This window comes from Crinia signifera, chromosome 5 (assembly GCF_055691185.1).
Source record: "Crinia signifera chromosome 5, ASM5569118v1, whole genome shotgun sequence".
Classification (NCBI taxonomy): domain Eukaryota; kingdom Metazoa; phylum Chordata; class Amphibia; order Anura; family Myobatrachidae; genus Crinia; species Crinia signifera.
Genome location: NC_139221.1, coordinates 111,023,180 through 111,037,951, shown reverse-complemented (window position 1 = coordinate 111,037,951; position 14,772 = coordinate 111,023,180). Strand labels below are relative to the sequence as shown.

General features: G+C 42.2%; 1 protein-coding gene across 2 annotated transcripts in view; it reads left to right on the top strand.

Moving 5' to 3' along the window:
* CDKAL1 (CDKAL1 threonylcarbamoyladenosine tRNA methylthiotransferase) overlaps positions 1–14,772 on the top strand; it is a 794,854-nt gene that overhangs the window by 503,950 nt on the left and 276,132 nt on the right. For both annotated transcript variants that reach the window (XM_083187848.1, XM_083187847.1), the window contains exon 10: positions 156–301. In XM_083187848.1, coding sequence (XP_083043974.1) covers positions 156–301 — 146 coding nt within the window. The remainder of the gene's footprint in view (positions 1–155; positions 302–14,772) is intronic.

Genomic DNA, 14,772 nt, shown 5'->3' with positions numbered 1-14,772 from the left:
TTACATCATCCCTTGAGTGATAAAAGATACAATCATATAGAACATTGACTTTGCATTGCATGTTGAATTTAGTGTTGTATTTCATAATTTATTACAGACTGTCTCCAGCTAAGGATGATAAATCCTATTAAACAATAATGTACCCTCCGTTTTAGGAAATGGCAAAGATTTTGAACCATCCCCGGGTATACGCGTTCCTGCACATCCCAGTGCAGTCGGCATCAGACAGTGTGCTTATGGACATGAAAAGGGAATACTGCATTGCAGACTTCAAAAGAGTGGTGGATTTCTTGAAAGAGAGGTATGTTTACTTGTGTGCTGAGCGAGATTAGCAGCACTTTCTTCCACGACATCTGAAAGGTAACTTATTCCTATCACTGTGCACAAAAAAGAAAAATAAATCTTCAAGGTTCTTAAATTCCTTGGAACAAAGCATTCATGTGGTTTCCACATTCTTCAGAACGACTTTCATCCCTGGGAGGCATACGTTTTTATTCTCAAAAGATTCCATTTTTATTCTGCTTGTTCAAGTAACACAGACTGAGTTTGAATACAGGTACAGTATGTGCAGGTATAGGCTGTAAGGCTCTTGTAGAGCGCTGGATGGTAAAGCGTGATGGTGCACTGCCTGCTGAATGCAGTGTCACTAGAAGAGCTTTTCCTGGTGTCTTATAAACACGCTACTTGATGCACTGTCATGTCACTACATTTTCTGCATATATATATATACACAGTGTATACACAGTGTATATACAGGTTGCCCCCAGTAGTGCTGGTTCAGGTGCCCCCAGTAGTGCTGGTTCAGGTGCCCCCAGTAGTGCTGGTTCAGGTGCCCCCAGTAGTGCTGGTACAGGTGCCCCCAGTAGTGCTGGTTCAGGTGCCCCCAGTAGTGCTGGTACAGATGCCCCCAGTAGTGCTGGTACAGATGCCCCCAGTAGTGCTGGTACAGATGCCCCCAGTAGTGCTGGTACAGATGCCCCCAGTAGTGCTGGTACAGACGCCCCCAGTAGTGCTGGTACAGACGCCCCCAGTAGTGCTTTTAGCAAAAAGTAAAATATATATTTTTTCACATTCTGGATACTAATAATTTGGATAAGAGATACTCAACCTGTACTGGGACTTCTTAGAATCTCTAGTCCTTGCTTGTGTCTCAGAAGGCTAAATGTGTATATTAGCACAATTAGGGTCTAAGATTACTTTTACTTTTCCATATGTTTCACTAATTACAGATTTTTTTTGTAAAGTTTTATATGTATAATTTTAAATAGGTTTAGTTTAAATACGATAAGAACCCAGGCAACCTTTATTTCAAAGGGTAAATAAGCCCTATACTAAAGTAGCATTTTCGTTTTAGTCCAAAAACATTTTCTTAGATTCCGCGGAATCCTGGGTTTGGTACATCCCTAATGTCATAAATATATATTTTTGGTAGAAGTCATAGAAAAGGAGCCATGCTCAGTAGTGCACCTCTATAAGTGAATGGAACATTAATGAAAAATTAAATATTCACTATATTTGTTTATTAACAGTTTCTTTTATAGCACATACATATTACGCAGCACTTTTACAGAGTATAGTTGAACATTCACATTAGTCCCTGCCCCAGTGGAGCTTACAATCTATATCCCCTACCACATGTACACGCACACACAGACATTCTACGGTTAATTTTTGTTGGAAGCCAATTAACCTATCTGTATATTTTTGGATTGTGGGAGGAAACCGGAGTACCCGGAGGAAACCCACGCAAGCACGGGGAGAATATACAAACTCCGCACAGTTAGGGCCATAGTGGGTATTGACCCCATGACCTCAGCGCTGTGAGGCAGTAATGCTAACCATTACACTATCCGTGCTGCCCCATTTACTATAGTAAATGTATTAAACCTCCAGAATCAGATGCCACTTGGTAAGCTTTGCTAAAATGCTCCAAAAGTCCCATCTGTCTTGTAACGCTGGTGCTCCATATACCGTTCATAGGGCGTAATTCAGACCTGTTCGCAGGACAACTTTGTTCTCAAAATGGGCAAAACCATGGTGCACTGCAGTTGGGGAAAATGTAAAATGGGCAGAGAAAGTTAAAGCCCCCATACATTACGGCGACTTCTCTCCTGCCAGAAGTCTGCCTTAATCCCCCTTTAAGCCACCCGGGGAGGTCTCGGGTGGCAGGATCGCATGCAATCTCAGCCAAGCCTGCCCAGCTCACAAGCAATCTAAGAGATTGCAATGCGTGTGGGACTGTGCATCACATCGGACCTGATGTCATTCATATGCATTTTGGGCTCTTTACCTGTGATTGATTGCCACTATCAAAGGAAAAGAGCCCACATTGCATGTGATTTGCATGTGGCCTTTAGATTTGGGTGAGTTATTTTGTTTCTGTGCAGGGTAAATACTGGCTGCTTTATTTTTACACTGCAATTTGGAGGTACTTATGTAATATCTTTTTCTTATGAGACCTCGTCCCCTCGCGGGGCTCGCCACGCTTCGGGCACGGTGGCTCGCTGCGCTCGCCACACTATATAATATCAACTCCATGCGTAGTTGGATAGTAGGGGTATGAAAAAATGGGGTGCATTTAACATGGGAGTCAAGATAATACATAAGTACCCAATTTGGATTTCAGTTCAACACACCCACCCAAATCTATCTCTCTCTGCACATGCTACATTGGCCTCCCATGCAGTGCACTCAATTTTGAGAACAAATTTCTCCTGCGATCAAGTCTGAATTAGGCCCAGAACATGCTGTTCATTTATTTTAAATATGCAAGTAAATAGCACTTTAAAGCAAAAGGGTGCAAAACTGGACTAAAGTGCTTGTTACCCTATGAGTTAGCGAACACTTAAGAGTGAGAGCCCGCGGCCCACTTTTATGCTTCTTACTGTATTCATGATTTTACAGAGTTTAAAATTTAACTTTTTCTTCTAATTCACTCCCTTCTGATTGGAAGCTCCTGCAATGAGATTTATCATGAAGCTTTCTAAAGTGTATGTACCCAGTGAGGCAGTGCTCAACAGGACTCAGCAGGGGGTGTCCTCTATCGGCATGGGCATACATACACACTTGCCAATGTAGGCCGTGACGACTGACGGTGGTGATAGGGAGCAGGGTCTGTGCAACTCTTGTTAGCGTATCCTCCATCGTCCTGTGTGTATAGTTGATGGAGAACATCACTAAAGACCCCACATACACTCTAGGCGATATGCAAAAAATATCATTACCAATATTGTTTTTGTACAGGACATATCATTTAATATATTGTCTAGTGCTCCACAAATATTGAGATATCCATATGGCCAGTACTGTAGCTCTGTATTGGAGGAATTAAGTAGCAAATATGCCCAATGTTGTGCTATACTAGTGCCAGCAGAATTACAGATGTGCATAACCCTAATTTACATACCCCCAGCCTAAACCCAACCTCTGCAGCCTTACCCTAATCCCCCTTCTAAGTGCCTAGATCTCTCTACCCGCATCCTAAACCTCAACCCTCCTGCAGCCTAACCCTAAATCCCCCAATAGTGCTTTAAGCTACAACCCCGGCCTAACGCTAACCTACGCTGAGCACTTCCGTTTGGGACGCCAATACTACAATAAACTGTGCATGAGCTTTGGTGCTCTTTTCTGCTTTGCATACTGCTGTGAATTCCATCATCCCGCAGTCATTCTACACTTCTTTGTCAAGGCCAACTATTCAATGTAAACATATGTTTTATCATAGCTAGGACACATGCCAAATGTACTGCAGTCAATCAGGAACTGAAAACAAGCTGATATGTGTACATCTTTACTGATTAATGACAGATTTGGTTTATGTCATCTTTTGATGTTGCTAGGAACTGAAACAAGAACTATAAAGTAGTAGAATTCTAAACACAGTACAGCAATAACTAAATGTTAATGTTCAGCTAGGGAGCAGATAAAACCATTTTATACACTGTCCGTATATATGCAACACTACTGTGGAAGCCATCATGTGTTTTCCTTCACTGTAGACATATTGTATTCATTCTAGCACATACATATATTTACTGTCACAATGTAAATGTAAGTTATTATACCATTGTATCTGTTTGCTATCTCTATTTAGATCAGTTTTATAAGCAGGAGGGTAGCTTCTTCTGGTCGCAATGCTGGCACCCCCCTCCCTCGCATGCCGCTTATGCTCCCAGGCAGGGCTGGACTGGGACCAAAAATCAGCCCTGGCATTTTCAGCACACAGGCCCACCTGCTGTGGCCACACAGGACCCACCTGCTTCATGACACACACTGTAATGCCCATTACATATAAGGCTACACAATCCTTTATGTCCACTACACATTTTGGCATTGTCATACACCATAATGTTCATTACACATTATGGAACACACCCACTGGCGAATCTAAAAATATGGTAATAGGTGGTCCCAGATTCAACTACTCTTGTAATATGGACCCGTACGCGGCAAAGCCCCATATGCCAAAGGGGGTGTGGCCTCACAGAAAGGGGCATGGTATAGGGACCGAGAGATTGAAAGTTAGGAGAGTGATAGCAGGGACACAGCGTAAGGGATATGCTTAATACATGCCTTTCAGGATCCATCTAAATAACACTTTAGGGGGAACCACAGTCACACTTTTTTTCCACTTCAGAACTGCAAGTCCCATCAGCAGGGCCTGGGTTTGGCTAACAATGTGATCCCAATTACAAGCAAGCAGTCTGGTACTGTGGTTTGCCATTTTAACTAAATAAATTAACTAATGGCAATCATTCCTGCTGGCTTCGTGCAAATTTACCTAGTGTGTAAAGGAGTGAACTGCAGCAGCCACAGCAGTCAGCACAGAGAATAAGTCAGAGATGCTTAGGGGAAGGACTCTGAACAGGAGCACAACTCACAAGCAGTCTAGTCTCACAGCAGGACTGATCCGACCACACAACTTGCCCTGCTCTGTTAAGATGGTAACCCCCCCCAGTAACAGTCACTTGGATGGCCCTCAGCTCCCCCCACCCATGCTGCTCAGAACTGGCACGGTCATATCAGGATGCAGCATCGTCATTACATAATTATGCAAATTACGCACCCACCCAGCGCCCGCTCAACACAGTGTTGCATGCCCAGGAAGTGGTGAAAAATTAATCCACAAAATTGGCCCAGCAGGCCATCGCCAGAAGTGCCAGATGGCCAATCAGGCCCTGCTCCCTGGCAGTCCACACTGATTCCGGGTAGTCCCCGCCTCCACTGCTCCAGGCCAGTTCCCGCTGCTCTCGGTTGATCCCTGCTGCCGCTGCTCCTGGCAATCCCTGCACCTGGAATGTGCAGTACTGTACTGCACATGCCCCACCTTCTATAGACTTCTTCGGCAGCAGCCCATCAAAGTTAAATCATGGTCCCGGCACTTATACAGATGGCAAGCATTGGGACTGGTGCAGGCCCTTTACCAACATAGGTACTGCACAGGCACATGCCACTGGTTCCATAGAAGCCAAAGATGAATCCCCGGAGGAAGAGGAACACCTCCCAATGGGACTGCCTTTGATGACTGGCAGGTCGGACTTCAAATAGGAAGTCACTGACAGTCACAATGAAGCCAGTGCAGTCTCACAGACTGCATCTGGTTTCATTTAGGCTAAACACAGTGGCAGATTTTACCATAGGTAAAAACCGCCACTGGTTAATTATAAGACACTGTATTCTGGTATTTATATGTGTAATTGCTAGATTTGTTATACTGCTTTTACTTATACTAGATTTGGGAGAAAATCAGCACAACTTTGCACAAAAGTGTCAGGCATCCTATAGGGCAGCAAACAAATCTTAGCTGTTGTAAAGTGCAGCCACTGCTGTGATGCACCAACAAGATCACTGGTGCTAATTGGATTGCAAAACCAAAAAATATGAGTATCTGCGCTAGTTGTATTTTAAACAATTGAAGGCACCACCGATAAACACACTTACACGGATATTTTTTATAATAATCGATAATATATTGTCACATTTATATCAAATACATTTTTATAAAAACATTCTAGGTGGCCACCTAAAAAACAAATAACAATAATACAATGAAATGAATATAAAATAACCACAAATAATTATTTAAAAATTTAAAGGATTAAGTATTCCCCAGTATTCGGAAACTTATATTTTATATAAAGTTCACTTTTAGCCTTCAGCAATTTGATTATAACAGTCTTGTGTTTAAATGGCAATCTCCACCATAAAAGTTGTGCCGTTTCACTGTTTGGTGTATTACACAGTGCAAGGTTGTTTATAGATGTGCGGTCACCACGTCTCTCACCTGCGCCACCGTGCGCTGCTTATCCGGGATGGTAAATGCTATAGTGTCCCTCCGGTGTAGAGGGTGTACCTCACTAACGCGTTTCGCCCCACCAAGTGGCTTTTTCAAAGTGTTTTGTCTTTTGTGACTTAATATACCCAGCCATTAATTAATCCTTTCTTTCCATTAGGTGTAAGGGTTTGCATTCGAAAAATCCAAAATGCCTCTTTAGCTGCTAGCTCTCTATATCTGTCTCCACCTCTGCTGGTGGATGACACATGATGAACCCCAAATAGTTTAAATCCCTATATTTCCCTGGTGGGCTTCTGCGATGTGTCTAGAAACACTGTGATGGGGGGAATTTCTTTATAATGTTTAGCCGATGTTCCCTGAATCTAACTTTTAATTTTCTAGTAGTGCGGCCAACATATTGTAGGCTGCACATACATTGCAATACATAAATGCAATACATAGTATTGCAATTTATGAATTATTTTATAACAAACTTCTTTTTGTTCGCAAATTATTCCACCTCCACAGTCTTCCTAGGTACATGGCTACATCAGAGCCGAATTTCCCATTAGGCACGTGAGGCACGTGCCTAGGGGTGGCACTTGGATGCCTGTGATGGTACTGTCAGCCCAAAATGTACCAATAACTGCAAAATATCCACTGTACTGTACTATATTCCATCTTAAATAGAGTGTCAATGATAGGACATGCAGATACTGCCCCTTTAAACTGTCCTAATTAGTAAATATGTATTCATAATACAAGAACATGTCACAGTTAGTGGCTTTTTAAAATAAATCCATTATATTGGCTATTACCAAATGAGAGCTTATAAGTAATCAATAAAAATAATATAATTAGACAGGGGGTGGGGGGCAGTGTTATTGTTGTGCCTAGGGGTGCCGTCATCCCTAAAAACGCCCCTGGGCTACATGTGATACATTTAGTCTGATTGCACCTGTAGCATCCCTTTTAATGCATCTCTTCCTAACCAGGTTGTATTTGATCTGCTAAGCAGCGCACGGAGGCGCAGGTGAGAGACGCGGTGACCGCGGGTCTATAAACAACCTTGCACTGTATAATACACCAAACAGTGAAACGGAACAACTTTTATGGTGGAGATTGCCATTTAAACACCAGACTGTGATAATCAAATTGCTGACGGCTAAAAGTGAACTGTATATAAAATATAAGTTTCCAAATACTGGACCAGCTGCACTTTAAAGGGGAGTACTTAATCCTTTAAATTTAAATGTATTTGACATAATAAATGTGACGATATATTATCGATTATTAAAAATATCCGTGTAGGTGTGTTTATCTGTGGTGCCTTTAATTGTTTAAAATACAACTAGCGCAGCTACTTATATATTTTTTGGTTTTGCAATCTTTTCTGTCTTCCACCTGGGCATATAACATATAGGTCCAGGTGTAGGGCAGTTTTGTGTATATACACTTGTGCACATGGAGAGCTGCAGCTGAGGTTTATTTATTATTATTATATATAAATGTAAAAAAAAATTCACATTTTTGCATTAGCGCCCAATTTTAGACACTATATTATAGTGTCTATTTCTCTTTTTTTTGCTAATTGGATTGACCTCTGATTGTGTTGGTCTGTACTGTGTAATTTCCTACAATTCATTTTTGACAGTTTGATGGTATCCAGCGTTATTTCTAATTTACTTTTGTCTTGGTACTGGTTTAGTTTCACGGCGGCAGCATGCCCGCACGTCTCAGTCCCCACGCTACGGGCTCGGTGGCTCGCTACGCTCGCCACACTATCTAAAATCTACTCCCTGCCAACGTGGATAGTGGGGTTATGAACTATCCACGTTGGTATGGAGTTTATTTAGTTTATTTTAGAAAGTGTGGTGAGCGCCGAACCCGGAAGTAGCGTGCTGCCATGCTGCCACCGTGAAACTAAACAAGTACCGATTTCTTAAAAGCAAGGGCAGAACAGTGCATCATTGTGCCCCATACCAATACCTTAGACAGGGCTAAGAGATTCTCCTGATACCTCCCACATTCCTCACAGCAGAGCATATAGGGGTATTACCATTTTTATACCAAATAGCTGTGTCACACCTGGGACTTTTTACCTGGGTCCGACCCGGCTTGTGACCCTTTCACAATTCCGTCCCTACCCGGCATAATGCTGGACGGGTGACATCAGCAGAGGTGGGTCCTTAGCAGGTGCTTTGAGATAAGATCATCTCCTAGTGCCGCTGTTTCATTGCAGTGTCCCAGAGTACCAGATAGCATCAACACTGGTTACCCATTTACACTGCACCGCGAGCCGTGATGAATCTGTGTCCAACCATCCTCACTAGCCAGGTTGAGATGCTGGATTCCTGATCTGGCATATTTCCACTGGGTGCGTTTTCCACAGTGCAATATCCCGGGTTGCTGTGCGTTTATGTGCAATAACCCAGTATATTTTTGGCACTACTGTATATACCACATAGTACTATCTCCTTAGATTGCTGAGGTAGAATTCACACATTGTTGCAGTAACATGACCCAGACTGACAGACCAATCACAATTATAAGACAGATTCCAGGTGACACTTCAACTTCAGTGTTTATCAGATATTTTAATTGCTCAGCTTTGTCAATTATGACTGTGCCTCAAAGCCAGAGATGGTATTAGCTAATATGCTGAGATCATGAGCTTGGTAACTCACCAGTGTCCTAAAGTTTCTTACATCATAGGATTTTTCACTGTTCAGTACAAAGCAGATATTTAGAGACTGGATTTACTTAGAGAGATAAGCTCATAGCCATGTGCCATGTTATGTAAACACACAGAGAAAAATCAGCAGCCAGGCAGAGATAGATGAGAAGCAGGTACAATGACTGATTGTGTGCAATAGTAAAGAGAGGGTATCATTTGTATAATGGCTGATAAGTGAGGAGTAAAGTCATAATTCAACTGAGGTGAAGCCTCTAATAAGTTTTAAAAGCCCACTCTATCTGCCTAAGTGATGAGGTGTCAGTATAAATAAAATACTCTGTGCTCTGCCATTACAGAAATGAAACAGAAGTTTGAGACCATAAAGTATTCTCGACACAGTTGTCACAACACAGTTTGTATTTACAGCTAAATATTTTGATGTGTTCAATATGTTACAGAAATATTTGGTATGTGCCACTTCTGATCATAGCAAACTACGGTTCTGGTGGCTGACCGAACGTCTCTGTATAATGGCAGCAGTGATATTAGTGTAAAAGCATTAAATATATATATTTTTATATATATGTATATATTTTATATGCTAAAAATGACATTTAAATTAGGCAGCTTCTATTTGCAGACTTATTTAACAAGATTACAACAAATTAGAAACCTCAAAGTTGTGGGGGGTCAACAAAATTCCTTCATCCCTGCTCAGGATTGACTCTACCCTAGGGTTACCAAGGACATTGACAAACCGCATCAATGATAGCAGTTAGGGAAATGCCTATCATCCAATATTTGTCTTGAACTATTAAAAAAACTGCAAGAATCTCCAATTCAGAGTATTTTATCATGCCACATGAATTACTTTTTAGATTTATGGAGAGTTGGGACTCAATGGGAGAACTACTTTGTGTACATACCTCCAAACTGTCCCAATAACAACAGGACAGTCCCGCCATTTGGATACTGTCTGGCTGTCCCTTCCGTGGGTGAGGGGGCAGTTGGGTGGAGCCTGAGCTCACCGCAGTCATTGATCGCTGAAGAGATGCCGTGCGCAAGTGCACAGCATCTCTTCAGTGGTGGGATGGAGGGCAGGAAGGTAGCCGGGGACTGCCCAGCTGCTAGGGGAGTGTCTCTTTACAAGTATAACTTCATCCCAGTTCCTGCCCCCCTTAAAAAATATAACGCTGTGTAGCGTGCTTCTTTATATTCATGTGGGAGTGCAGCAGAACTGTTCTACTTTATACCCTGAGGCTGTCTAGCTATTCCCAAATCTTCTTTGTTTAATGGCGTGCCGGCCATCACAAGATAAAAAAAAATATATATATTTTTTTTATTTAAAGGGGGCACAAAACTCCATCACAGGCAGCAACTGGGATGAACTTATACTTGTAAAGATAACCAGTTCCCCCTCCCGCCACTTAAAATATTTAGTGGCATTCGATGTGGCATAATTTGAATTTTGGCAAATTTTGTGTAGCAGAGATGTGAATTTTGGCTCATTCTGTGTAGCATGATGTGAATTTTGGCTCATTCTGTGTAGCATGATGTGAATTTTGGCTCATTCCGTGTGGCACAATGTGTATGGGGCGTATTGCACTTGGAGGGGAATATTTTGCACAAGGGGAGACCAAGAGTACCGTAAGTGCACAAAAAAAGTAGATCCTGGGTTAAAAAAATCCGGCCACCCATTAGAGTAAGGGATATACCCGAAATGCAGTATTTTTTATTAATTTTTTTTTTCACATTACTTCCTGGAAAACACTACCGTAGAATTTTACATATACATACATCTGCAGTCGCACTCAGAATATAGGCATGCCACATATCATGGGCATTACTGCCTATGAACATATCTTACAATAGTGCCCACTCCCCCTACGGCAGTTTATTATTGGTTCTCCCACTCATACTCAATGACACTTCCATATACATATGGTATGCTTTATTGATTTCCCATTTCGGTGTTACAGAATGTGCTTTCCCCTTAGCTGTAGTCTGCAAGGTTATTTCCCCGGAATCCAGCTATAGCAAGGATGCGGATGTATGTTAGGAAAAAAAAAAAAGTTTGGTGGCACAGCTTTAAATAATATAGGCAATATATATTGGAATACTTTATATTTGTTTGGAGATTTTGTGCATGAAGACCTCCCTGCTTAAGAGTTAACTTTGTACAACTAGTTGAGTTCTTCAGAGATGGAACCTCTAAAACTCCTTCTATGACTGCAATAAGCTACACATTTATCATCTATAAATAACTCAAAGGAGCTGCAATGAAGTTCAGGATTTTGTTTTATATTATGTAACCTCCTTACAAATAGCCCATTGTCCCTGTGCTGAGTACTTTCAGTATGATGCAGTACCTACTACTCTTCTAGAAACTTGTTTCTGACAGTAGCATGTTAAAGCGTTTGCAAGAATGGCTTATCTGCTAATTCCTTCTGCGGTATCCAACTAATGCTTTTGTGAGATTGTAAAATGAGCATACATTATGTGGATCGGACCCATCCAATTCCCTGATTTTTTAAGTATACAAAAACAGATGTCTTTCCCCTTGAGAAAAAAACTCTAGTGTTTTTTGGCAGCATTTATGTGACACTAAAATGAAGGTTGAATTGAGGCCATTGTAAATGTCAAAAGCTATTAGATACTTTCAGAATTTGTTACATACAATGTCTTTTTGGATTTGGAAACTTTAAATACAATTTATTATTTACTATTTGCAAAGTTCCTACAGGAATGTTTGTCTCATTCAAACTGTTCATCTGTGGGCTACAGCAGGGGCGTAACTAACTATTCAGCGCCCCCCCGCCGCACGTTTATTCGGCGCCCCCCACCTAACCTGCCCCCTCTTCTTACCCGCGGTCTGCGTCGTCTCGCCCGGCTCTCTGTCGGGACCTTCCTGACACGTCACGGTCCCGGACGGCTCCTGCTGCTACAATGAAAACAGACTCTTAGAAAATGGCTGCCCCCATACTGCAGACAGAAAACTGTCTGCAGTATGGGGGCAGCCATTTTCTTATTGTCAGTTTTCATTGCAGCAGGAGCGGGCCGGGACCGTGACGTCAGGAAGGTCCCGACAGAGAGCCGGGCGAGACGCAGACCGCGGGTAACTATAGCCCTGCAGCCCCCCGGCGGCGCCCCCAATTTCTCTGCGCCACCGCGGGGGCTGCGGAGCTATAGTTACGCCACTGGGCTACAGGATGGGAGAGCTGTACATCTAGCCAAAGGTCTATGCCTGGGGTAGCCAACTCCAGTCCTCAAGAGCTACCAACAGTTAACGTTTTCCATGTCTCCTCACAGAATCGCAAGTTAAGTAATTAGCTCCACCTGTGGATCTTTTAAAATGTGTTTGTGAGTAATGAGTGCACCTGTGCAGCAGCTAGGTTGTCTGGAAAATTTAAACGGTTGGTAGCTCTTGAGGACTGGAGTTGGCTACCACTGGTCTATTTACAATATGGGTGGGGGTCAGCACTGGCAAATTTAACAATTTCTCTTTGACAATTACATGCGTACAATACATATTGTACCAACGTATTTACCGCACAAGACTAAAATGGTTGGCCTGATTGCAAAAAATTGAGTCACGAGTGTGACGAAGGGAGAGCAAAAAAGGTTTTTGGGGCACACTTGTGTAATGAAAGAATTTGAATATATTAAAATTTAACTTTAATTGAGTAACTATGCTAAAAAATCAGTACGTGTAGCAACAAATAATACCCGACAGGTCGCGAGGTCGACATTGGTTTTTATCACTGTTTCTTGACCCGACGTGCCGACAGGTGGTATTTCATGCCCTACCATCACTAGGGCGTGGTGGGAGAATAAAATGGTGTGCCGAGCAGCGAGGCACCATGCCCGAAGCATTGTGAGTGGCTGCGGTTCACTTCCATCTGTGTCCATGTTAACCGTTTTGACATTCGGGTCAAAAAACAGTGAAAAAACCCACGTCGACCTCGCGACCTGTCGACACAGTCATGTTGACTGTTTCACCTGTACATTCTAAATGTCGGGATTTTGTCCTTGTCGGGATTTTGTCCTTGTCGGGATTTTGTCCTTGTCGGGATTTTGTCCTTGTCGGGATTTTGTCCTTGTCGGGATTTTGTCCTTGTCGGGATTATGACCCATTCGGGATTTTGACCCTTTCGGGATTTTGACCCTTTCGGGATTTTGACCCTGTCGGGATATTGACCATCGGGATTTCATACCGAATCCATTAGACCAGTGCACCTCTTACATAAAAAGAAACCTGTACCATGACTGCCATCATCCGTATTTATTCTCGCAATTGTATACTACAGGTAATTTCTATAAAGTGAAGTTGGTGTCTTTGTGTGTGTGTGTATCAACTACAACTACTACTAGTAAGTGTGTAAATTTGTCATAGCCAGACATACGATTCATAGTTATTTGTGTAGCCCTCCTAGGATAAGCTGTAAATTTTAGTTTACTGTATTAGCCTCCATAGCTTCTCACTACGGCACAATTCTCTGGTAAGAAGGGGGGAGCAAGCGAGTTTGGTTTCATGTATGTGTGTAGGGTAGTGGTGGGGTTTGTGATGGATACAGATTAGAGCACTGGCATTTTGGCCTCTGCATTTAGGTGCTTAATAATAGTAATACATGAGTCTTGGAAAGTAGACTGCATCCACTGAGAAGCCGTAGGCCACATAGCAGGGCCGTAACTAGTGGTGTGTGAGCGGTGCAGTCAGCCAGGTTCAGGGCCATGTGGGAAGGCATCGTCATTTCCCCACAGCACTTGTATGTTCCTGGAAGGGTACTGCAGCTAGTAGTACTGCTGAAGAGCCGCCTGAAGCATCCAAGGGACCAATCGGGAGATATGCATCAGTCTCACCTGATTAGATTTATGCTCCTATACCTGACTGACGTACAGAAACGTGTGAAAGTATAGCACTCAGCCTCAACTGCCCTCCCAAATATTTATCATTTTACTGCATTTTGCATTCTTAAAATAATAAAGTCCAGTCTATATACCAAGGAATGCTGAACATTTTAAATCTAGATTGTAAACATGAATCGACTACTACCTATACTTAATTAAAGGTTGTCTTTTCCCACAACCTCTTTCCTACACGGTCATCTCTCACATCAGTGAAAGAATGTTTTCAATTGACTCTGAGTAAAGTTTAGTAATTTTGGGACATCCAGCTCTGAAATCAGCCAGTGTTAGGTTTCAGTTCTTAATTTCTGCCAGCGCATTCACTGGAACATTCTTACAGGACATGCAGCATCAAAATAAGGAACAGAACTAGCACACATGCTGAAAAATTCTTCTAGCCATTGCTCCTTACACCTGTTGAGAAATTATACAATGGTCATTATAACTGTAGACTTCTTTATCTCGATTTTTATTAATCATTTGCTCAAAACAAAACACATTGTGCTAGATCGTCCTTCTGCCTCTGTCTTCCTGGGCAGGACTAACCCTAACATTGAAAGAACAAATAGAATCCAATTTTTGTAAGGTCATGCAAAGTAAACGTGCATTTTTTCTCCTTAACCCAGAAAACATTGGTTGCTATCCTGTTATTGTCGTTTCAGCCAATAAAAATAGTCAGATATTGTAATAAATGACCCATAGTCATAATTAATGACCGATGGACCATAGTATACAGTATACAGTTATCAGCTATTTTTTTCGGTCACAAATATATCTGCAATCAGGAGAAAACACATGGCATCGGGGATAAGTCCATTGACATCAATTTCAACTTATCATGACGTATGATGGCCAGGGCCGGATTAAGGTCTGAGGGAGCCCCTATAAAAAAAAAAAAAATGGGACTCTTTAAAAC